This window comes from Salvelinus alpinus, chromosome 20 (assembly GCF_045679555.1).
Source record: "Salvelinus alpinus chromosome 20, SLU_Salpinus.1, whole genome shotgun sequence".
Lineage (NCBI taxonomy): Eukaryota > Metazoa > Chordata > Actinopteri > Salmoniformes > Salmonidae > Salvelinus > Salvelinus alpinus.
Genome location: NC_092105.1, coordinates 47,763,033 through 47,786,902, shown reverse-complemented (window position 1 = coordinate 47,786,902; position 23,870 = coordinate 47,763,033). Strand labels below are relative to the sequence as shown.

The 23,870-nt window shown below is 40.4% G+C and overlaps 1 protein-coding gene across 3 annotated transcripts in view; it reads left to right on the top strand.

Annotated features, from left to right (window-relative positions):
* Window positions 1–2,827: 2,827 nt before the first annotated feature.
* LOC139547025 (carboxy-terminal domain RNA polymerase II polypeptide A small phosphatase 1-like) overlaps window positions 2,828–23,870 on the top strand; it is a 33,071-nt gene continuing 12,028 nt past the window's right edge. Inside the window, exons 1-4 of one of the 3 annotated variants that reach the window (XM_071356071.1) lie at window positions 2,828–3,532; window positions 10,163–10,314; window positions 16,699–16,800; window positions 23,256–23,312. In XM_071356071.1, coding sequence (XP_071212172.1) covers window positions 3,460–3,532; window positions 10,163–10,314; window positions 16,699–16,800; window positions 23,256–23,312 — 384 coding nt within the window. In that variant the 5' untranslated portion in view covers window positions 2,828–3,459. Of the gene's footprint in view, window positions 3,533–10,162; window positions 10,315–11,716; window positions 15,602–16,698; window positions 16,801–23,255; window positions 23,313–23,870 lie in introns of those variants that run through there. The other 2 variants (XR_011669306.1, XM_071356069.1) reach the window with 2 other exon arrangements.

Genomic DNA, 23,870 nt, shown 5'->3' with positions numbered 1-23,870 from the left:
GTGTATTGGTCTGGTGCAAGGGCTGTGGTTCCTCTGGCTACTCATCCTGGGATGCAAGAGGCGGCAGGGAGAGGTTCACGCTGGCTGTCCTCGTATGAAAGGAACGTCAACCTGCAAAGCAATACAAATAATATAAAATATACACACACACGTGTTCCCACTTCTGCAGTCAAGCTCAAAACAAACATGAAGGAGTGTGATAGGGCAGACATTACGCATACAACAAAATACACTTTTCACCCATATGACCACATAATTCAGAGTAAGAGGTAACAAAACTCATACACTGAACAAGAGTTAGTCTCGTCAAAGAATGACAAGTTGATGGCTTGAAAAGCAAGTTAGCCTACAACAATGATATTAAATGAATGCAACAGATTTGGAATGAATGTGGACCTCTGCTATGGAAATGTATGTTACATGAAGGTTGGGTAAACACACTGTCACTGTAAAAAAGTTAATGCACACAAGATTCTACAACCTCGGCTTCCCTATTCCTCTGCTGGAGAAGCTTCACATACTAGTGCAGCAGCTGGCAGGTAGTCCAGCATGGTCATCAGATGGCAGTATTTTTCTTTCTTTACTAGAAGAGGAGACTTGTAGACCCTGGGGTAGTGGCTTGAGAATGAGGGAGCTTGAGGTCTAGCTCCACGCTTCCGCTTACAGACAGACCAAGACTTCCATTCCTCATATTGGCTGTGGCTCTGCCTGGTGTGTATGGTCCAAGGATCATCAGCTGAAATGACAAAAGACGGCAGAATGCCTCCAAAATCTGAAATGCCTCCAAAATATCCGGAGAAATTGCAGAGAGCCATGTCAAATAACAGAAATACTCATCATAAACTTTGATGAAAGATACATGTTTTACATAGAATTAAAGATACACTTGTTCTTAATGCAACCGCTGTGTCAGATTTAAAAAAACTTTACGTAAAAAGCGAACCATGCAATAATCTGAGACGGCGCTCAAAAATAACAACATTTCTCCGCAATGTTGGAGTCAACAGAAATACGAAATTACATCATAAATATTCCCTTAGAATCAATCTTCAGGATGTTGTTATCATATATATCCAATAACGTTCCAACCGGAGCATTCCTTCATGTCTGTAGAAGTTATGGAACGCAAGGCAATATCATGAGGAAAGCGCATGACCAGGAACTGGCATTCTGCCAGACCAATGACTGAATCACCTCTCACCAGGCCCCACATCACACTAGAGGCTTCATTCCACGTTCTACAGACTGTTGACATCTAGTGGAAGGCGTAGGAAGTGCAATCAGATCCATATCTTACAGGGAATTGAATTGGCGATGAGTTGAACATTGACCAGTCTCAGAATTCTCACTTCCTATTTGGATTTTTTCTCAGGTTTTTGCCTGCTTTATGAGTTCTGTTATACTCACAGACATCATTCAAACAGTTTTAGAAACGTCAGAGTGTTTTATATCCAATAGTAATAATAATATGCATATATTAGCATCTGGGACAGAGGAGGAGGCAGTTCACTATGGGCACACAATTCATCCAAAAGTGAAAATGCTGCCCCCTATCATAAAGACGTTAAGCTGGAGGATGTTAAGGAGCGCTGTTCATGGTCTTGTTTCGGAGGACGCATGACTCCACCTTCACCTCTACTGAGCCCGTTGGGGAGTTGCAGCGATGAGATAAGATCAAAAAAGGGTGGTAATATACTAAAAATAATAATTTAAAAAAATTACAACTACATTGAGAGCATCTTGACTGGCTGCATCACTGGCCACTGTTTGGCATCCGACTGCAAGGTGCTACAGAGGGTAGTGCGTACGGCCCAATATATCACTGGGGCCGATTTCCCTGCCATCCAGGATCTTTATACCAGGCGGTGTCAAAGGAAGGCCCTAAAAATTGTCAGAGTACAGCCACCAAACTCATAGACTGTTCTCTCTGTTACCACACAGCAAGTCTGAAGCCAACAGGACCCTGAACAGCTTCTATCCCCAAGCTATAAGACTGATAAATAATAGCTACCTGGAATATCTGCATTTACCCTTTTTGCACTAATCTCTTTTGACTCATCACATAAACTGCTGTTTATTATCTACCTCAACCCCTGCACATCAACAATAGTGCAGTAGTGAGTGCATTCATTTTCTTATTTGTTCATACTTGTCCCCCATGGGAATTTAACCCTCAACCCTGACATTGCAAGTTCCATGCTCTACCAACTGAGCCACTCAGGACAGAATTGTGTTATTATTTTCCTATTTATTCCTTGTGTTATTAGTTTTCAATTTTTCCTCTCTGCATGGTTGGGAAGGGCCTTCACTGTTAGTCAACACCTGTTCATTATGAAGCAAGTGGCAAATACAATTTGATTTGATTTAACAAGTGACATAATAAGGGATCATAACTTTCACCTGGATTCACCTTGTCAGTCTATGTCATGGAGAGCGCAAGTGTTCCTAATGTTTTGTACACTCAGCGTATGTCACAGTGCTTCTATAGCTATATACACCATGATACTGCCAATTTCATTTATTCATTTAGCAAACAAGAAAGCTCATAATCCAGTGTCTTTTTCAGTCAACACACCTATATTTCAGCTTTAATTAGCTTTAAAACAGCAACATTTTCTCTCAGCATCATTGCAAAATATTTTGAATAGCATGAGATTAGCTACATCTTTCTCTTTACCCCATGACAAAATGAGTAAAATTATATATATATATATATATATATATATATATATATATGGGGCCCAACCAAATTTATGCAGGCCCACCTACCAACGAATTTCTTACTTTGCCACTGATTACTAACCTCCATTCTCCTTCGTTAGTCGGTTTCAAGGCTACCCTCGTCGGCTGCTCCTGATCTACAAAGTTTACTACAAACATTCAGCTTTCAAGAAACTGTAACAATGCGTTTCTCGAACATCTCGTTATGTCAAGGCAGCATATAGTATTTTTGATCGCTAGAAATAGCCTACTGCTTTGGACGAAAAGCATAAATATTATTCAATAATATTGTCTACTGTTAAATATTCATTATGTTTTATGATCCGGTTCAATATATGAATTGATAAAAAAATAAACATGGGAAATACATCGTTTTTGTGTGACATTGTCGGATATTCCAAAATGTTATAAGGACATAAACTTTTGTCGCTTTAAGACTGGGCTGCCTTGAAACCGTCAAGTTCCATGTTTGTATCGAGAAATTGAAGGTACTGAACTGAACTCCATATTGAAACAAAGTTGTCAACTAGAATCTGCCCCTTTTATGTCTTTATTTTAATATTTTATTTCATATGCACCGATGTTTTCAAGAGATTAGCTTTAGAATAGGGGCTATTTTACAAAAATATCCTGAGGGGAGTGGCAAAATATAAATCATATTTTCTATATTTAAACTTCCTTGAGCTATTATACATCGTCGACATTATACACGGCTGTTTTTATTTATTTACGGAACTAATGGACATCTCGTCCTCAATAATCACGCAAGTAACAAGGGATGAAGAGGATAACTATACTCTGCGCGAGGAAGGTGAGTTTGGAAAAGTTTTCAAGAAGTGTTCTGTTGCGCATGACAAAGTGGATATACATACACAAGACAGGGTGGTGTTTAGATGGTCAAGGCCAGACCTAAATAAATACATCCATTTTAAAGTTCAACGGAATATGTAGAGACCCCTGTAATATTGCACTACCATAAATAATTGCTTGAAATTATTGTAATTTACAGTCAAACGTTTGAATAATCGTAACGATCATTGTGAAGCCATATAGCTCGCCTACGACATGGCCCAATGAAAGGCTTAAATTATTATTTCAACTAATAACTTTTTGTTTGACATAGCATCTTGCATATATAAAAGGATGTAGTTGAAATTATTGAGTCAACATTTTAAGTAGGAAATCACAACCGTGTTTTTGAAAGCGTTAGGGGAAGGGGCGGGGCCGACATGACTTGTCTGACGTTTCCAATGTTTTTGATATGTAACTTGGACAATCCGACCAAATTCACATAGAAATGTTATAGATCTGTCATTCTCATTGAAAGCAAGTCTAAGAAGTGGTAGATCTGTTCTATGTGTGCTATTTCTATGCGCCTGTTCTTAAATTTAATTTTGCATATTTTATTTTCAGTGTTGTACACCAGCTTCAAACTGCTGAAAATACATTATTTTTGGTTATGGAAAATATATCTCACAGCTGTTTAGATAGTACAAGGATTGTACACTATACCTGCTTGTTGAACTGAAATTAGGCAAACTATTAGAATTTTAGAAACTAGGAAATGGCAGGGTGATTTTGGCATAGTGCATCTTCAAGTTAATTTTGTAGTAAAGTTATGGAAACAATGTAGGATACACCTTTATGGCTAAATAGCCTGTTAGTCAAATGAACAAAAATGTAGCAGTTATTTCTTTTCCTGATTTTCACTGAACAAAAATATAAAAATGCAACATGTAAAGTGTTGGTCCCATGTTTCATGAGCTGAAATTAAAGATCCCAGAAATGTTCCACATGCACAAAAAGCTTCTTTCGCTCACATTTTGTGCACAAATTTGTTTACATCCCTGTCAGTGAGCATTTTTCCTTTGCCAAGATAAACTATCCACCTGACAGGTGTCACATATCAAGAAGCTGATTAAATAGCATGATCATTACACATGTGCATCTTGTGCTGGGGACAATAAAAGGCCACTCTAAAATGTGCAGTTTTGTCACACAACACAATGCCACAGAGTTTTAAGGGAGCGGGCAATGGGCATGCAGAATGCAGTAATGTCCACCAAAGCTGTTGCCAGGGAATTGAATGTAAATTTCACTACCATAAGCCGCTTCCAATTTTTGCAGTACGTCCAACCGGCTACACAACCATAGACCACATGTATGGTGTCGTGTGGGCAAGCGGTTTGCTGATGTCAGCGTTGTGAACAGAGTGCCCCTTGGTGGCGGTGGTGTTATGGTATGGGCAGGCATGAGCTACGGACAACGAATACAATTGCGTTTTATCGATGGCAATTCGAATGCACAGAAATACAGTGACAAGATCTCGAGGCCATTGTGAGGCCCATTTTCTTTAAGTTATATGTGACGAACAGATGCAAATCTGTATTCCCAGTCGTGTGAAATACATAGATTAGGGCCTAATTTATTTATTTCAATCGAATGATTTCCTCATATGAACTGTAACTCAGTAAAATCTTTGAAATTGTTGCATGTTGCTTTTATATGTTTGTTCAGTATATGTTAGACATCAATTCAAATTGAGTAGTTGTCCTCCAAGAGACATCAAGCTACTCATGTTCAGGCTGTCCCACTACTACACTACCATTGGTCTACTGCCAGGTGTGTGTTCATGAGTCACGCACCAAGCCCCGAACACGTGCAAGTGCACGCTTCCCCAACATGAGACCACTGCAGTGATCCCACTGCTGCCACCAATGTAGCGGAAGACAAAACTGCAACAGAGACTCGAACCATGATGCAGAATATGGCATCTAACAGTCTGTGCCACATAAGCACGGGCCTCTGGGCAGAGGCAGTAGTCTAAGCTCCCAGGCTTGACAGAGGCTATACTCCCTCCACTGATCTGTATTTCTATAAACAGGAAAGTGTTATTATTATTCAGACAAAAAATGTTGTGCTCTGCATTTACTTTTATGCTCTGTGGTCATTTGTCTCTTATTCTCTGCAGTGAAGTGTGGCTTGTTATGTAAACTCAGCAAAAAAAGAAACGTCCCTTTTTCAAGACCCTGTCTTTCAAAGATAATTTGTAAAAATTTGTAAAAATCCAAAAGACTTCACAGAACTTCATTGTAAAGGGTTTAAACACTGTTTCCCATGCTTGTTCAATGAACCATAAACAATTAATGAACATGCACCTGTGGAACGGTCGTTAAGACACTAACAGCTTACAGACGGTAGGCAATTAAGGTCACAGTTATGAAAACTTAGGACACTAAAGAGGCCTTTCTACTGACTCTGAAAAACACCAAAAGAAAGATGCCCAGGCTCCCTGCTCATCTGCGTGAACGTGCCTTAGGCATACTGTAAGGAGGCATGAGGACTGCAGATGTGGCCAGGGAAATAAATTGCAATGTCCGTACTGTGAGATGTCTAAGACAACGCTACAATGAGACAGGATGGACAGCTGATCGTCCTCGCAGTGGCAGACCACGTGTAACAACACCTGCACAGGATCGGTACATCCGAACATCACACCTGCGGGACAGGTACAGGATGGCAACAACAGCTGCCTGAGTTACATCAGGAACGCACAATCCCTCCATCAGTGCTCAGACTCTCCGCAATAGGCTGAGAGAGGCTGGACTGAGGGCTTGTAGGCCCGTTGTAAGGCAGGTCTTCACCAGACATCACCGGCAACAACGTTGCATATGGGCACAAACCTACGCAAAGTTTGCTGAAAATAAGCGCAGTTGACAGTAAGAGGACATTTCTTTTTTTGCTGAGTTTACTAATAAAACAAGTGGTTTCTTTTTCTCTTCTTGTTTTTGGCAACCTCCCCCCCCATTTACATGAAATGGTTGGGGCCTGAACCCAAACCAGGCGAGAACGGTACTTGCTAGCAGTGAATTGCTAGTGAGGAGTGCCGGTGGAGCATCATGTTTCAGCTTCCTGAAGAAAAATCTGGCTTCCAAAAACAAAAAGAAAGCAAAGAAAGCCAGGAGAGGGAAATGATAGGGCCGACAGTATGTCACTCAATTTTTCACAAAGGAAAGTGGGTGTAGTCCGTGAGTGATGGAAATGTACCTGTTAGCTTAGTCCATAGTAAAATAGGCTAATTTTGCTCCCCTAAAATTAGTTACTTAATATCTTCACAGAAAATTTTGAGTGTTTACACTCTTTTAGCAAGCTATTCATACTAAATCAGTTGTCCCTGCCCCTGCCTGGTGCCAGGCCCAACTGGCCTGGCAGCTTCAGGCTCAGCAGCCCTGTCTCCCCATCCCCATACCCCTGAACCAGCCCTACTCCCAACTGAAGAAGGACGTGAGCAGCATTGTGTTGAATGACATGTCAGTTGGGGAAAGGAATGTGATTCTCCAGTCAGGACAAATCTCACTTGACACAGAGGTAGCCAATATCAGAGCATGAAAGGAAGAGATGCAGGCTCTTAGAGATGGATGGGAGTCTCTCCTGTCTGAGGCAACACTGATTGCTACGCAACTGGATGTTGTACCTCAATTTAGCAAGGAACACAGCCTCCAGAGGAAAAGGAAGAAATTCCATGATGAAACCTCTCAATAGGAGACAGCTCAGGACAGTGCAGCAACGGTGTTTCAGAACACAGTGTTTTTTTACTGCTATGGACAACATCATAAGTGACTTGTACACTAGGTTCCACACCACTGCAAAAATTGTAGAAGATATTTCTGCTGTTCTGAAAGTTGGGCAGATTAGTGAGGATAAAGTCCCTTGAGTGTTCCAACCACTGATCATTAAGTATTCCAGAGATCTTACATCTGAGCTTCAAAATTAAGTAAGATACCTGAACACTGTATATGCTGCCTCTTTCCCCCCTAACTTGTCCCCTCTTGGTCTCCTGAATGCAATTTGTAAGATGCAGCTGCAAAGCAGTTTTGGAGAAGTGTGTATTGCTTTACGTATATTTTGCACACTGCCTGTGACTGTTGCTGGTGGCGAGAGAGCTTTCAGTAAGCTAAAACTGATAAACTATTTGAGGTCCGCTATGTCCCAGGACAGGCTTTGCAGTCTTGCCATGCTCTCCATAGAAAGTCAGTTAGCTAGAAAGCTGGACTTAAAAGACTTGATCAATGACTTTGCTAGCAAGAAGGCTCGGCGCTGGGCTCTTGGTGAGTAAGGCTGAGCAAGGGCCAGTGCTAAATGGCATGGCTATGGATATTTGATCACTACACACATGATGCCCACAGGCTGAGACTGAGACTGAGAACAAGATATATCTCAAAGTAATGGCTGGATTGCCATAAAATGTGTTGTGCACAGTCAAGACGCCAAGTGGAAGAAACCTATTGATTTGTTGACCACTTGACCTTTCCTCTAGCGCCACCATCAGGCCTTTTCATGTCCATTTCCATTTTGTTTTTCATTTTCACTTTTACAGCTGCTTATTTTCTAGTTGGTATGTATACTTTGTTCAAAAATCTGCTGCTGATTTTAATATGTTGTGTGTTATATCATTCTATAGATGATAATGTTAATTTATTTTAATGTATATTTAAGTTATATTTATTTTAGTTATGCATTCATTTTAAGAGAATTTTCCATTCAAGATTTTTACCATTAAAATGACATGTAGACTGTAAAAGATGGCCTTTAGCACATTTCTTATAGAGGGTATCAGTCTTGCATCAAATAGTGAATTCCACTGTATGCAGAATGTTGCATGCATGTCTGCACAGTGTTATATTTCCACGGCTCACTGTCAGTAAATATCGTACAGTAAATATTGGACTACAAGAGAGTTGCAAGCCTGCAAAGGTAGAGTTATTTAAAGCTTTGATTGGGTCGATTGGGTTCTGGAGGTGTGTGGTTACAGCAATTGCGCAGGGTTGGTGTGTCCTGTGGTGTTGGGGCCCAATGTGATATATTTTCATGGGGCCCAAAATCCCTGGTGGCGCCCCTGACAGTATGTGTCAAGTTCCAGCCTCAAGTTCATATAACTGCAATATCTGAAGGGTCTCTGTTTTTCTTTAATCAACTCAATCACTAATTTAGTGGTTAAATAATACATATTTGAAATACATTTTAGCTGCACCAGGTTAACACGAGGCCTAGCTATACCAACACAAAAAGGTTTTGTTTTGCGTCTCCGTTTATGGCCTGGAGTGAGTGCGCGCTAGGCTATATATACAAAGAATCCCATCATTAACCACTGTCAGCAGCTGCTCGTGGTGTGCTATTTAAAGTGCTCTAATGTGTAATATCAGAAGAGCTAACATGGAAGGCAGCATGATGTTTCTTCCCACCCATGTGTTCACCTGCCCTGTTCCTTCACATGTTTGCACACAAACGTCATGACTTGTAAGCCTCTAGCAAGTATGCACCCTGCGTAGGTGTATTCCCTTGTGGCTTAGTCCGGTTTCAGCTCCAATTGAAAGACGTCTTCAACAGTCCTCAGTTCAACATTAATTGGTTTGTGAAGTGGGTCGGTGAAATGTGAACAGTCTGCCATTGAACAAAGTAATATGGTGTTTTTTTTTTATTACTTTGTGTCAGTTCATTAGTTTTGCCATTATGAAACGGGTGTGATTTTAAGTTAACCTAATTCATAGAAATTACAGAACATTGTTGTCTCAGGAGCCCCTTGGAAACAAGATGATTTTAAAAAGGATTTTATCTAGCAAAAGATCAAACATATTTATAAATAAATAGATAATACTGTAGTTTGCTGGCTGTTATGCGGTGACAATCTGTTCTATTAATAGAGCTGGGAAAAACAAACAACTGGCTTCATGAGATGGCGGCAATAATTACAGTATGAAATATAATGCATGCCGTGCATACAGTATAACACGACAATTGTGAGCTGCAATATTAACTATATACTGTACATAGATTTTTTTAATCTGATTTTCATGACTACATCACAGTGGCTATCGGTCGGATGAGTCTTAATGTACAATAGTGATTTTTTTTATTTATTTTTTATCTTAAACTCTTAAATGTAGTCAGTAGGGTGGATGAATACATACAACAACAACAAAAAACTAGACACATTTCAGACATTACTTACTGTATATTTATGTTTCTTCTAAGATTATAAAAATAAAAATAAATGGGCTGAAAGAGTCCAACCTGATGATTCAAAATCGTAGGAAATCCGCTGTATTTCAAACTAAGCATAGAAAATGTAAACCAATGAAAAGATAAGGGTGTGGAAATTAATACTGTTTTTTAAGGGCTAGTCATAACTATCAACATGACTGTCCCCTAAACTTTTTTATTTGAGATATTATTTCTTATACACTACTTGTGTGATTCATTTGACAGATTTATTTTGTTAGTTCCTGTCATTTTAGTTTTGCTTAACTATTTCCATAACTGAGGTGGGCATCTGACTTTGTTACGTAAGCCATGGCTATAACTTTCTGCCACCTATTGTGAAACAACCACTCTGAGGTAACATAAGGACAGCTGAATACTATCTGAATGCTTTCTCTTTTAGATGCCCCTGCCCATGTCGTTTCCTCAAAGAAGCCCCGCAGTCGTGGCATTTTTCGAAGTCTCTTCTGCTGCCTCTGTCACAAAGAAACCGAGCAAATCCCAGTCAACAACAATGCCCCCTTATCGGTGGAAGAAAATGGGACCATTTCAAAAGTAAGCTGTCTTCGTCCTTACATCCCTCTCTCCCTCTTGCCCTTGCTTGTGATATCGCCTATCTCTCCCTCACTCTCTCTATGGTAATTTAGCATCATGTGGTCAACATGATTGAGAGCCACTTGAGCGGTACACATGTTTTCTTTGCCCAATGTCCTTTCATATTTACAAGTTCTCTGGTCAATACATTTTTGCAGTTCTGCCTTAAAATGAAATATTTCACTGCCAATAAATTAACCCAGAAGACAGCATGAGTCAAAAATTATATACAATTAAATCAGCACAGACTGTAATGCATTATCAGAAAACAGTCATTCTTTGTCGGTGCATTAAGGTGAATCACTTTACAGCAGAGATGGGCAACTTTGATGGGGGTGGGAGATCAACATTTTTTAAAATATTTTTGCGGCCCCCTTCTTGACGGTGGAGAGAAAAATGCCAGTTTTTAGAGTTGATTTCCTGGGTCACACTTTATTTGCATAGTCCAGATTGGATAGTCTGGATTTTTCCATCTGTAGATGTAGATGGTCATACTACCAACAAACTATATGTTGATAAGCAACTGCTTGCTAAGGTTACAGGGATAGGGTTAGGTTTAAAACAGGGATGGGCAACTGCAAGGCCCTCGGATCAATCCCCCCCTAAACAAATATAAATATTTGAATTTAGTCGGGGTCTCAACTTCCTGTTTCAAATTCGAATAGTAGAACACACATGGTACAATTTGGAAATTTGGTTGTGCATCAGCAGTTTATTTCGTTACTCAATTAGCCCAGGTCAACATTTTATTGGTAAGTTAGTCTAGTTGATTGGTAAGTTAGCCAGCAATCTAAACTTGTACTAATCATGGTCGATTACCACCCGGCGGGCCCTCATTGACTTTGTTAGTCAGTCTCACTCAGATATCATATTAAAAACTACAAACATTTCTCTCCAACCTATGGCAAAATGTGTAGAATTTCACAGATTTTGTGGTAAAACAGCTAATTTCCCTCTCCGCCCCATGGCAAAATTAGTAGAATTGCATGAAATTAGTTTTAAAATTTCTACATCTTCTCTCCGCCCCATAGCAAAATCTGTAGACTTGCATCGCCGGCAGTTGCCCATCCCTGATTTAAAGCATTCCCTGCTGAAGAGGAGATGATAAAAGGCAATTCCAATTTTTAGGCAGATGACAATGACTCTATGTGAACACTTAGCGAACAACATGGCAGTTAACTCACTACGGACAGATTAGGTGATCAAGACGCATCTCGGGTGTCAGTTTCAGATGTATGCCTTACTTCAGCTTTTTACAGTGATTTGATATTCCAGGAGTTATTTGTCACGTCTCTTGAAGCCCGAAAATAAATTGCTCGGTCTCATGGAGAGGGGGCCATGTGTTGGTCTCAGTGTGGTTGTGACCTGTCAAGTCAACGTGTACTCTGCTGCTGGTGTCTCAGGCGGGCTGTAGACTGTGAATACCCCCAGCAGTTCAAGCCACCATTACCAAAGGAGCAGTCTTGTGAGATGCCAGCCCTCTGGACTGTGTCGCCTCCCTAGAGAAAACAAGTCTCTCTCTCTCTATGCTTGGAAAAGTGCAAAACCTCTGAACACTACAAACCTATTGGAGAACGTCAGCTCCCTTTGTACCTGAAAAGGCACTCTAATCAAAGCAAATCTTTTGACACATTTCCCAAAAGCAAGCATGCCTGCTGAACACTGCGAGGTGTCTGAACTAATTGAAGCCATGGAATCAACTGAGCCTTCTGCACAATCTGCTGAACCCTGCATCATTGTGGATGAAAGAAAAAACTCTTTGGACTATACTGAACACCAGAAGGTCAATGGACAAATGGATCCCGCTGTGCAGATTGTCGATCATTACAGCATGAATGGAGAACATGCAGAAGAGAGCAAACCTTTTGTGCATTATAATGGACTTTCTGGGGGGTTTGAGCAATGCATCAACACGCCTTGCGAGGACTATCCTGTTCTCCACATGCACACTAATCAGTATAAGTCTCCTGAGTTAAGCAAATCATTTGAAGAATGTTCTCAACATTGTGAGTGCTTTGACTTCAGCAAGTCCTCTGAGCACTATGCTAATGACTGTCTAACTTCTGGATTTAGCCAACACTGTGAACATTTCACAGAATGCTTCCAGTCATCTGAACAATGCAAGTCTTCTGATCAACACTGTAAGTCCTTTGAGTCAAGCGAACCTGCTGAGAACTCTGAGTTTTTAGAGCAATGTAAGATATCTGACTTCATACCTGACATCTCTGAATCCAATGAATCAAAAATATCATTTGAGCACTATACTGGAATTTGTGAGTATTCGGAAAAATACAATCATATTGATGACCCAACAGAGTATAATGAGACTACAAAGCCAATTGATGAGGATTTAAAGCCCTCTGAGCCATCATTTCAACAAATTGAAATCTGTGGGCTTTTTGACTCTGAGTTTTGCATAATATTAGAACCTATACAGTCTTCAGATTTGAACATACCTGCTGCACACGATTCTCCCAATGAAAGTAGACATGTCTCTGAAGTTCATGAACCTTCTGAGCAAACTCTGCTTGCTGAACAAAGCAATCATCAATCTGCTGACTATGATATGCCCTCTGGGCACTGTGAACTGCGAAACACTGTCTATGAGCAAAGAGAGACAAGTGTACAGTGTGAACTCTCTGAGCGATTTAATTCTTGTGAGAGCTATCCTTGTCAACATAAAAGCACAGGTGACAAATGCTATGAGCCTAGCAGTTCATTTTATTATGAGGAAGACAAGTCTTCTGAGTGCTCATCCATTGAAACAAGGTCTTTTGAATCTTTGATTTATGACAGTATAAATTCAGGCCCATTAACTGATTCAGCTGAATCCTATGAGGCGTTGGTGGAAGAAGGAGCACAGGACAAATCCAGTTCAGATATATGGGAATCATTTGATAATTGTGCAGTTGTGGTAGAATGTGAGGAAAGCTATGCTGATGAAGACAAGCCTCACTCGGATGCAGTCGTTGTTGAGGAATTCTTTGACTTATTTGATAAAGAGGACACTTATACTTTTTCCCAAAGGCGACCTTATACCTCCTGTTTTGAAGGGGGAGGGGTGCATGAGCTGTTTTTTGAACAACGCAAAACTCACGTGTCCATTATGAATGAGGAAGAAACACAAATGCCCTGTGCCAAAAAAGGGCTTGAAGTTTTTAGTCAAGAAGTGGAAGAAGTTGATGGATCTTATGATGCTTGTGCTGAGGATGGACAATTTAATGTAGACTGTGCTGAGGATGGACAACTTAATGTAGACTGTGCTGAGGATGGACAACTTAATGTAGACTGCGCTGAGGATGGACAACTTAATGTAGACTGTGCTGAGGATGGACTATTTAATGTAGACTGTGCTGAGGATGGACAACTTAATGTAGACTGCGCTGAGGATGGACAACTTAATGTAGACTGTGCTGAGGATGGACTATTTAATGTAGACTGCGCTGAGGATGGACTATTTAATGTAGACTGTGCTGAGGATGGACAACTTAATGTAGACTGTGCTGAGGATGGACTATTTAATGTAGACTGCGCTGAGGATGGACAACTTAATGTAGACTGCGCTGAGGATGGACAACTTAATGTAGACTGTGCTGAGGATGGACTATTTAATATAGACTGTGCTGAGGATGGACAACTTAATGTAGACTGTGCTGAGGATGGACAACTTAATGTAGACTGCGCTGAGGATGGTCAACTTAATGTAGACTGTGCTGAGGATGGACAACTTAATGTAGACTGTGCTGAGGATGGACAACTTAATGTAGACTGCGCTGAGGATGGACAACTTAATGTAGACTGCGCTGAGGATGGACAACTTAATGTAGACTGTGCTGAGGATGGACAACTTAATGTAGACTGTGCTGAGGATGGTCAACTTAATGTAGACTGTGCTGAGGATGGACAACTTAATGTAGACTGTGCTGAGGATGGACAACTTAATGTAGACTGTGCTGAGGATGGACTATTTAATGTAGACTGCGCTGAGGATGAGACGTCCGCCTCTGGATCCTTTGCAGATGAGGAATCGTGCAAGTCTTGTTCTGAAGGAGCCTCGGCTTACGAAGTTGAGTTTTATGACGCTTTTGTAGCGGGAGACAATGCTATTGAGGCTGAGGCCTACGAGCCCTTTGTTGAGGAAGAGGAACTTTGCGTTGCTGAAAATGAAGCTGGTGACGCTCGGGCCAATGGTCCCTTAGTTGATGAGGACAACAAGTACGACGAACACCGTGCAGAGGAAGCATCTCATGGATCCTCTTCTGACGTATCTTCTGTTGAAGATGATGAAGCATATGATGGCCAAAATGATCAAACTTATGAACCGTGCTTTGAAGAAGAGAAAACTTGTGATGAAGAATACCAGACAATATGCATCGCGGAAGACGAATTATACAGACAATATGCTGAAGACAAAGTGTATGGATCCTATGGGCCGTGTGATGAAGATTTCGATGCATATGGCAGTCAACATACGCAATTCTCTACCGAAGGGGAAGATAATGCACTATGCACTGAGGCCTGTGAACCGAGTGCTGAAGAGCACCATGAATATCAAAGTGAAGCCGATGAATCTAATGTTAATCAAGAAGTTAATGGATTCTGTACTGAAGAAGACTCTCATGATCAGTGTAATGAAGAAATTGATTATGACAGCACTCCTGAGACACATTTTAAAGATGGAGTCTGCACTGAAGAGGGAAAGAATGACGCACCATGTGCTGAGGAGAATGAATCCCCGGAATCATTTGAGGTTATAACCAAAGACACTGCATTATGCACTGAAGGAAGCAAACCTGCTATGCCTGATGGTATTGAATTCAATGGGGATCAAACTGATTCCTCCACAACCTCTTCCGAAGAGATAGATGAGCAAAACAAGTCATCTGAGATATGTGAGCAGCTAAACACACTATATCTGTCTCAGAACTGGGAGGAACACAATGGCGTCTCAGAGCATCTCCAACGCCCAGAGTCAGAGGACCTTTCAGAGCAGGTGTCTGAGAAAACAAGCCTCCCTCTTGATGGTGCTGAACATAGTAAAGACTCCATAGACCGCGAGCCACTTGCACATCACGCCGAACCAACAGAGCCCTCTGAACAAAGTGAGCTGGATGAGAAAATGCAGTTGCATGAATTCTTTAAGATTGTGGCCTCTGAACAACTAAGTGAGGAGTCTGAGGAGGAGCTGAGTGACGATGAGTCCTTTGAGTCCTGTGAATGCGAGTACTGCGTCCTGCCTAGAGAACAGGTATTACAAGGTCTTTGCACCGTGCTTGAAATCCGCTGGAATAGCTGTGACATGCACCTAATTTGATCAACGCTCCGCTTTCAAATTTCAGAAGTGTGGAATATGAACGTTTCGCATGGAGTGACAACAAACTGAAATTTGCCAGAGAAAAGAGTGAAATGTGTTTGTCTAAGTATTAGGCCAAGTTTTTTTTTACATATTGTCCATTCAGTGTTAGCTTTGGATGTGTTGGCTTTGGATCAAATTTGTGACAACAGAACTAAAATAGAGGAGGATATGGTTTAACATAAGGTTCTTATTGCTTTGCACAGCAGATGGTATTTATGTCAAACTAGAAAATATACAATTTACTCTCCTCCTGACCTGGTTATTTACTTTGCTGGGTTAAAGAAATTTGAATTGCACAGTGTTTATAGGATGCTTATTTGGTCATCACATTTCCTCTTGCTAGTAGAGTCGGTTTCACAGTGTTGCTGCCTTGCTATGTTGTTGTCTTAGGTCTCTCTTTACGTAGTATTGTCTCTCTTGTCGTGATGTGTGTTTTGTCCTATATTTATATTTTATTTATATTTTATTAATCCCAGCCTCTGTCCCCACAGGAGGCCTTTTGTCTTTTGGTAAACCGTCATTGTAAATAAGAATTTGTTCTTCACTGACTTGCCTAGTTAAATAAACGTTAAATAAAAATATTTAAATGGACCACTTGATAAGGGAATGGTTAGCTCTTAGTCAGTCCACAGACCCATGACAGTCCATAGTCACATTGATATTTACTTTTCCATCAACAGAACACCAGCTGTTGGGAAATAGCTTTCTTATGCCCCCTTATGGACATGCTCTTCTATAATTCAATTATCTCAACCTCACAAGCAAACCTTTTACCAGTGTGTTTTCTCACTACACATTCATGAGGTAATGTTATGAATCGTCAGTTTAATTCATGACCCACACACACACACTTTTTAATGTGTTTTTGCATTATGCCACAGTGTTGTCTTGATTGGCACAAACATAACAAAATAATCCAATTTGCATCTATGAATATGATGGCATCATTTGGCTGTTCATTGACCTGACATCTAACTATTTGTTTTCAGGTCCCGGCAAAACCTCTGCTACCTCAACTCAAGTCACAAGACTCAGGGAAGATCTGTGTGGTGATTGATTTGGATGAAACATTAGTGCACAGTTCATTCAAGGTAAGCTGACGCGAGTGACCCGCTCTTTGAGGACAAACGTTAACAGAGAATACTTGATTGATTTCCACTCTCTCTTTTATACTAATTAGTAAAGCAAAATTTAAATATGATAATACATTTGATAATGAGCATTGTTTTCTTTTTCTTTGTCCATATCAATATTAATTTCTTAACCCTTTACACTTGTGGGAATTGGCTTTTATGGATAGGGAAACATGTTAGTGTTTCTAGCAGAATAAATATGAGAAAAATATGCATAACCACGGTAGAAATGAAAAGGGAACATTTTGGAATATTATCGGGTAATTATCAGATAAAAGGTGGGGACACAACAGTTCACTTGACACAAGACTGAATCCAAACATTACACTGTTGATTTTATTTATTTAGTTGATTTACTGTAGTCTTTGCAGCATTTGTCAATAACAACATCTGAAAATACTCTTAATACATTCAGTAACATAATAACAATATTCATGGAAAGTTTGGGGTAGGTGCAACATGAGACAAAAAAAATGACAAAGGTTTGAGTGAGAGGTCTAACTGGTGTCTAGAGTAAGCGCAATCAGCTAGCTGATCTCACAGACTTCTAGTCATTGCGCTGACGCTAGTTAGCAATGGCTCTAGAAACTACCTTCACTTCCTTCAAACTGCACACAGACATAAAAATGGTATCCATGAGTTCATCTGACTCTGGGTAAGTAATTGTCAAAATCTCGCACTTTAAAGAATACATTTGAATTCCAAGTAACCTTTTACACCTGGTATTGAAATTATAGTCCATATCAAATATTGTGTGATATGTCCCTTCCTGTTTACAACTTTTTATATTTGTGTCATGTATCCATTGTGATTGCAATGAGTATGATGTGAGACAGAGTGCTGGTTTCAAGAGCAGGGCGCAGCAGGTGTTTATTTAGTAAAGGACCACAGGAGGAGGCAGGTAGCAGGGTCCAGGGACAGGCAGGAGGTCATACACAGGAGGAGGCAGGTAGCTGGGTCCAGGGGCAGGCAGAAGGTCAAACACAGGGGGTCCAAAAAGGTAACAGTACAGGCAGGGAAAAAGGCTAATAACGTAGTCCGGGAGATCAGGCAAGAGGTTGATGACAGGAAATCTGATTGGCAAAAGTACAGAAAGGGAATAGGCAAAAAAACATTGTTAGTGAACATGGCCAAAAACTACAATACACGGGAGAACTAATATGGGGGGGGACAGAGCTCTGAATAGAATATGGACAAAAACTAACAATACCTCACAAAGATAGGGTGCAATGAACTGAACTAAATAGTGTGATCAGAACTCAGGTGATTGTGATCTGGAGAGTGAGCTGTGTTCAGGGCATCTATGTGTTTGAAAGTGTGAGCTGGAAAGTGAACTGCTTTCAGGGGATCTATGTGTTTGAGAGTGTGAGTTGGAAGCAGAAGTTACAGGGATCAGATTTATTTGGAATGATAATTGATGTTAATTCATGTTTATTCTGGTAATCAACTGCAGTTACCATTAAACTCGCTTCTAGCGAGTATTCTTATCTATGCTACTCGGTATTTCCACGATTGGCTGCATAATGGGTATAATGTGCTCTTCCCGACGACAGGTGGTCTTGGCCATCTAATCACCGTCTGTCCCAAAGAATGTCACAAGATAGGCCACAGGTTTAAACTGTCAATGAAAGTGGGAGCATTTTATTGAAGGCGAGTCACAAGGTGTAGTGTGTATATAATGGGATTGATTGTCCAAAAAGGTAATGGAGGGGTACGTATAGTAAATGAAAGATGTTTATTCTCAGAGATATATATTTCATGTCCTATTCTCTGAGAGATATACAGTTTGTCCTATTCTAACTTAAGTTGGCTTGTTTTCTTCCATAGTATGGCAACTTTGATTGATTTTAGAGTAATACTGTGAATTTGGGTGTATGTATTCAACTAGACTATCGATACAAAGTCGAAAACTTGATTTTCAATACTCTTTAATGACATGTTACAGAGTAGTTTTAAAAATGTGTCTCGGTGTTTTATTTACACGTGACTTCAGATTGGCATCAACCCTGTGCTCACTGACCTGGATGTCTGGGTGGCTACTACGGTCATGCTAGTGGTGGAATCACTGACATCTGTTAAATGGATTTGAAATGATTTTGCTAAATATGCATGTGAACCAATTACCATGTGAACCAATAGTGATGTGAACAAGTCTGGTGTGCTGGTAGATCTTCCACAGAGCAAAAGAAAGTGTCTCTCCAAAATTAGCTGGCATCAAATTCTGACTTGGTGTCAGACGTGGCATGCAGTCAAAAATTGTCAAGTAAAACCTTGAAAGCATTCGAACTAGTCACATGTGTATTTAACAAAACCCATGCATATACGGTGCCTAAAGAAAGTGTTCATACCCCTTGACTTATTACACATTTTGTTGTCTTACATCCTGAATTCAAAATGTATTAAATATATGTTTTTCTCTCACCCATCGACACACAGTAATGCCCCATAATGACAGTGAAAACATGTTTTTAGACATTTGAAGACAGCTTTGCACACTCTTGGCATTCTCTCAACCAGCTTCACTTGGAATGTTTTTTCAACAGCCTTGAAGGTGTTCCCACATATGCTGAGCACTTGTTGGCTGCTTTTCCTTCACTCTGCGGTCCAACTCATCCCAAACCATCTCAATTTGGTTGAGGTAGGGTGATTGTGGAGGCCAGGTCATCTGATGCAGCACTCCATCACTCTCCTTATTGGTCAATTAGCCCTTGCACAGCCTGGAAGTGTGTTGGGTCATTGTCCTGTTGAAAAACAAATGATAGTCCCACTAAGCGCAAACCAGATGGGATGGTATATTGCTGCAGAATGGTGTGGTAGCCATGCTAGTTAAGTGTGCCTTGAATTCTAAATACATCACAGACAGTGTCACAAGCAAAGCACCCACACACCATCACACCTCCTCCTCCATGCTTCACGGTGGGAACCACACATGCGGTGATCATCCGTTCACCCACACCGCGTCTCACAAAGACACGTTGGTTGGAACCAAAAATCTCAAATTTGGACTCATCAGACAAAAGGACAGATTTCCACCGGTCTAATGTCCATTACTCGTGTTTCTTGGCCCAAGCAAGTCTCTTCTTATTATTGTTGTCCTTTTAGTAGTGGTTTCTTTGCAGCAATTTGACCATGAAAGCCTTATTTCACACAGTCTCCTCTGAACAGTTGATGTTGAGATGTGTCTGTTAATTGAAATCTGTGAAGCATTTTTTTGGGCTGCAATTTCTGCGGCAGGTAACTAATGAACTTATTCTCTGCAGCAGAGAGAACTCTGGGTTTTCCTTTCCTGTAGCCGTCCTCATGAGAGCCAGTTTCATCATAGCGCTTGATGGTTTTTGCGACTGCACTTGAAGAAACGTTCAAAGTTCTTGACATTTTCCAGATTGCCTGACCTTCATGTCTTTTAGTAATGAGGGACTGTCGTTTCCCTTTGCTTATTCGATCTGTTCTTGCCCGTAATATGGACTTTGTCTTGTACCAAATAGGGCTATCTTCTGTGACCCGATTCAGGAAACTAGGCATATGTCGCAAGTCACGACTTCACAGGAGAGCCGTTTGAATGTTTAAAAAAATGTTTTTTATCAAAATGCGTTTTTTGGCAGAAATGCCCTCATGCTTTCATGTGCCTTAATAACAAACTTGTATGCCATCTGTAAATACGAATCAAATTGTTAAATTACGAGCCTTGTTGCTTAAGCCACAGAAAAAAATCATCAACCTTCCCACTAGCCATGATTGGCTGAGATAATGAGTGGGCTGTACATGCTGAGGAGTTCGGATTGGTCTGCCATATTGAAGACGTCTGTCTATTTGAGCTCTTCAGTCTGTGTTGGTAATCCTGTCGAACGGGGCTTTTTTTAATGTATTGTGTAGTGGAGCTGCATAAGTGTTGCTCTCCATTTTCTGGAGGATCAAGTTTTGAAATCAGTGGAATTAGAGTATGATAGCTAAAGAGATGGAGAAAACACCTGTCTCCGGATTACATCTTCAAATTAAGGGCAACCGTGGTATGGCATCCTTGACAGGGTGATGCGTCCATGATGCATGTTGATGTATGCAGGTAAGATAGTCTAGCATTATCTAGCTACATTTTCATATATTACACATTTCTAATTTTGACAGGAAGTGGTTTAATTTCAAGTTAAAGTGTACTGTTAGCTAGCTAACATTAGCTGGCTGGCTCCCTAGCTGACGTTGTTATTTGTTTCCCACAGCCGTTTGCTTTTCTAGTTAGAGTCTAATGTTAGCTAGCTAACATTGGACCTGGTGAGTTAGCTCCCAGCACTGTGGCATTGTTGCTACTTTGTTCATTGTTGTTTACCTAGCAAGGTTCATTGTTTACCTAGCTAGCTAGCATTAGCTGGCTGGCTCCCTAGCGGAAGTTATTATTTGTTTCCCAGAGCTGTTTGCTTTTCTAGTTAGAGCCTAATGTTAGGCATTGTTGCCACTTTGTTCATTGTAGTTTAACTAGCTAACGTTAGCTGGCTGGCTCGTTAGCTAACGTTAGCTGGCTGGCTCGTTAACTAACGTTATGTGACGTGTGTGATTTTAAATGTTGTTTACCTAGCTAGGTTCATTGTTTACCCTAGCTAGCTATATGTCTTAAGCTAAAGTGTACTGTTAGCTAGCTAGCTAAAGTTAGCTGGCAAGCTCCCTAGCGGACGTTATTATTTGTTTCCCAGAGCTGTTTGCTTTTCTAGTTTGCAGTGTTTGCACTTTGTTCATTGTTGTTTAACTAGCTAACCTTAGCTGGCTGGCTCGTTAGCTAATGTTACGTGACATCTGTACAACATCCGTTGAATATGGCCGGTGTCATTAAACGTCTGCAAAAAAGCATAATTAAATTGTTGCCAGCAGAGCTGGTTAGGCTGTTTTCATGTTATCCAAACGTAAACAAATCATCGGCCAGAGTGTCAAGTGTGCGCTCTGACAGCGAAACGAGATGGGAGGGGCTAAAGCTTAAGAAGGTGTGAATGATGCTGAATGGGTGTAGACAAAGAAGAGCTCTTCACTAGATACCAAAACATTCAAAGGTGATTTTCTCAAAAGTGAGTTTACAAGTTGATCAACTTTCAAAGCATAATTACGTTCCCATTGTTCCTCAAATGCAGTGTATGATAAACCATTTTGTAGCTCTTAGGCTCTGCTTTTATGCAATGTAAAAAACACAATTTCACATTTTGCTACATAAGACGGAATCTAGGTGGTGAGTCACAAATAAAGAAACCCCTTGAATGAGTAGGTGTGTCCAAACTTTTGACTGGTACTATATATATATTTTATTCTGTACAGGCTTCCTTTTCACTCTGTCAATTAGGTTAGCATTGTGGAGTAACTACAATGTTGTTGATCCATCTTCAGTTTTCTCCTATCACTGCCATTATGGTGAAATCCCTGAACTGTTTCCTTCCTCTCCGGCAACTGAGTTAAGAAGGACGTCTGTATCTTTGTAGTGACTGGGTGCAATGACACAAAATAACTTCACCATGCTCAAAGGGATGTTAAATGTCAGCTTTTTTATTTTTACCCATCTACCAATAGATGCCTTTCTATGTGAGGCATAGGAAAACCTCTCTGGTCTTTGTGGTTGAATCTGTGTTTGAAATTCACTGCTCGACTGATTGACCTTACAGATAATTGTATGTGTGAGGTTCAGAGATGAGGTAGTCATTCAAAAATCATGTTAAACACTATTATTGCAACTTATTATGTGACTTGTTAAGCAAATTTGTACTCCCGAACGTATTTATGCTTGCCGTAACAAAGGGGTTGACTACTTATTGACTCAAGACATTTCAGCTTAATTTGTAACTCCACTTTGACATTATGGGGTATTGTGTGTAGGCCAGTGACAAAAAAAAATCTAAATTTAATTCATTTAAAATTCAGGCTGTAACACAACAAAATGTGGAAAAGGTCAAGGGGTGTGAATACTTTCTGAAGGCACTGTATACATATGTAATGTATGTAATGCATGTTATGCTCGGCTCAACATTACTTCATAGACTATGAATAGACTATGAATTTAGGTCATGGTGTCCTGCATAGCACGTACTCGTGACTAACCTAACATTTGAGAGACTTGTTTTAGGTAGAAGACCTATAAATCACACTTTTATAGGTGTTGTCAAATACATTATATTTCAGTGTCTCGAATGGAAACATATTACTTACATACTGTTATTTCTGAAGTCGCTGATGGTGAGCCTTTTATTTTTGCTTTACAGTCTTTACAAGCTTGTAAAGCACATGTTTTAATGACCTAATTCAAAAATATTTTTTTACATAAAAAAAACCCCACAAACTAGAGTTAATGTGTTCCGTACAAGATTGTAAAGCACATGTTTAATGTCTTAATTCAAACACACTGTTCCGTACTTGATTCTTAAATGGAATGTTCTTGCTCCCAACAGCCTGTGAACAATGCTGATTTTATCATTCCAGTGGAAATTGATGGAACAGTTCACCAGGTAAGTGCGACTCTTTTCAGTTTCAATTCTTAGCCTTTTTCACAGGTTCTCTCCTTCATAGTACCACAATGAAAGGAGCTGTAAAGTGGCCATGACCTCAAATAAAATTACAGAATCTAATCTCCCAATATCCATGCTATGTTGGAATGCCTCTCCTTTGTTATGAAAGTGTTTAATTAGTTCAAACCTTTTTTCCACCACTGTTTACTCGGTGACTCTGTTTGTGCTGTAGCGCCGGTGCGCTAGGATAGCTATCTGACAGAGCTTTGGCCTTCTCTGTTGACGGATCCTAGCAGCGGGTGGCTATTTCTGTGGGCTGACGAAACAAGGAAGTATGACTGGCTTCTTAGAAATCACTGGGCCCATCAATCTCGGTCCCTAGAGCAGATTCTGGCCAGTCCATAGAAGATCACATCGGAGATTGCAGGACCTGCTGTAGTTTTGCCTAGTTTAAAGGCTAACTCCAGAAAGAAGACAGAAGATCACTCCTGTTTTATACCCCAGGCCTGGGTCTGTTTCAAGTAATCCAGGATAGGCTTGTTTAAGTGGGCACAGCCT